This window comes from Aspergillus brasiliensis, assembly GCF_001889945.1.
Source record: "Aspergillus brasiliensis CBS 101740 unplaced genomic scaffold ASPBRscaffold_31, whole genome shotgun sequence".
Classification (NCBI taxonomy): Eukaryota; Fungi; Ascomycota; class Eurotiomycetes; order Eurotiales; family Aspergillaceae; genus Aspergillus; species Aspergillus brasiliensis.
Window position 1 is genome coordinate 304 of NW_027137472.1, and position 1,219 is coordinate 1,522.

At 51.5% G+C, this 1,219-nt stretch overlaps 1 protein-coding gene across 1 annotated transcript in view; it reads left to right on the plus strand.

The window, feature by feature from the left end:
- Positions 1–215: 215 nt before the first annotated feature.
- Positions 216–1,219, plus strand: part of ASPBRDRAFT_139491 (uncharacterized protein) — a gene marked incomplete at both ends in the record, with an annotated part of 3,891 nt that continues 2,887 nt past the window's right edge. The window contains one exon of the mRNA XM_067619097.1: positions 216–1,133. Within this exon, the coding sequence (XP_067472982.1) occupies positions 216–1,133 (918 nt within the window). The remainder of the gene's footprint in view (positions 1,134–1,219) is intronic.

The following is a 1,219-nucleotide window of genomic DNA, read 5'->3' on the forward strand; positions in this document are numbered from 1 at the left end:
TTGTAAGGAGTCCCTTGTATGTCTCACTGGATTAGTATAATAAGTCCCATTTCCCCCAGGTTCGGAACTATGTATTCGCCAAACTGGGAAGACCCGCATTTCCTTCCAGCACCATCAAAGCTCAGTGTGCTCCATATCCGAATCGGCTGGCAACCATGAGAAAATTATGGATGGTATACAGTAGCTTCATCACGTATACTGCCGCTCATATCCAGATGAGCGATCCTTTACCTATCCGTAGCCCACTGAATACCAACAGTACTATCAAAGATTATTCCTACACCTCACCCTTATCGGCAACGGGGTCGGATTTTCCCTGCAAGGGCTACGCTCGCGATCCCTTCGACTCAGTTGCCGAGTATACAGCCGGACAGGAATATGCAATTACTCTAGCCGGAACCGCAACTCATGGCGGTGGGTCGTGCCAGATTTCCTTGTCATATGACATGGGTGAGACGTTCCGTGTCATCCACTCCATTCTCGGCCATTGCCCGGAACCTCTCCATTATTCCTTTCGAATCCCAGAAGACGCACCATACGGACCTGCCCTGCTGGCATGGACCTGGTTCAACAAGATTGGAAACCGGGAAATGTACATGAATTGTGCACAAGTGACAATTCAGTCTCCTAAAACAGATGTCGGGACGCTGCAGGGAGAGACGCAGCAGGCTTCATGGCTGGAGCGGCCTCCCATCTTCCTCGCCAATATCAACGGCGAGGGGCAGTGTGTCACAATCGAAGGCGAGGAAGTGAGTTTCCCGATGCCGGGTGATAGTGTCGAAGGCACCGTTGCTGGTGGAACTGGGTATACATGCAGCAGCTCAGCTGCCTTTCTAAGCAAGGTTGCCAGCTCGCCTTCTTCGATGGCGTCTTCTATCCCCCTGCCAGCCCTGACTACGCCTAGGCCTGGGATCATACCGCCAGGAGAAAACATACTGAGCTCGCAATCGGCACCTTACACGGCCACTAAGAAGGACTCTAGTTCATCCACGATTCCTGCCGATTCTACGGGGTTAAGATACTCCACAGGAACTGGTACTAAGCCCGATGTGACTGGGCATGTCTGCACACCTGGAGTCATGCAATGCTCTAGTGATGGTTATTCGTTCTTCTTGTGTGATTCGGGAAGGCTTGTGCCAATGGGAGCTGTTGCTGCTGGCACAATTTGTAGAAATGGGGCCATTTTTCCTGCAGGCTAAACAGGGTAAATTGCTAGTGC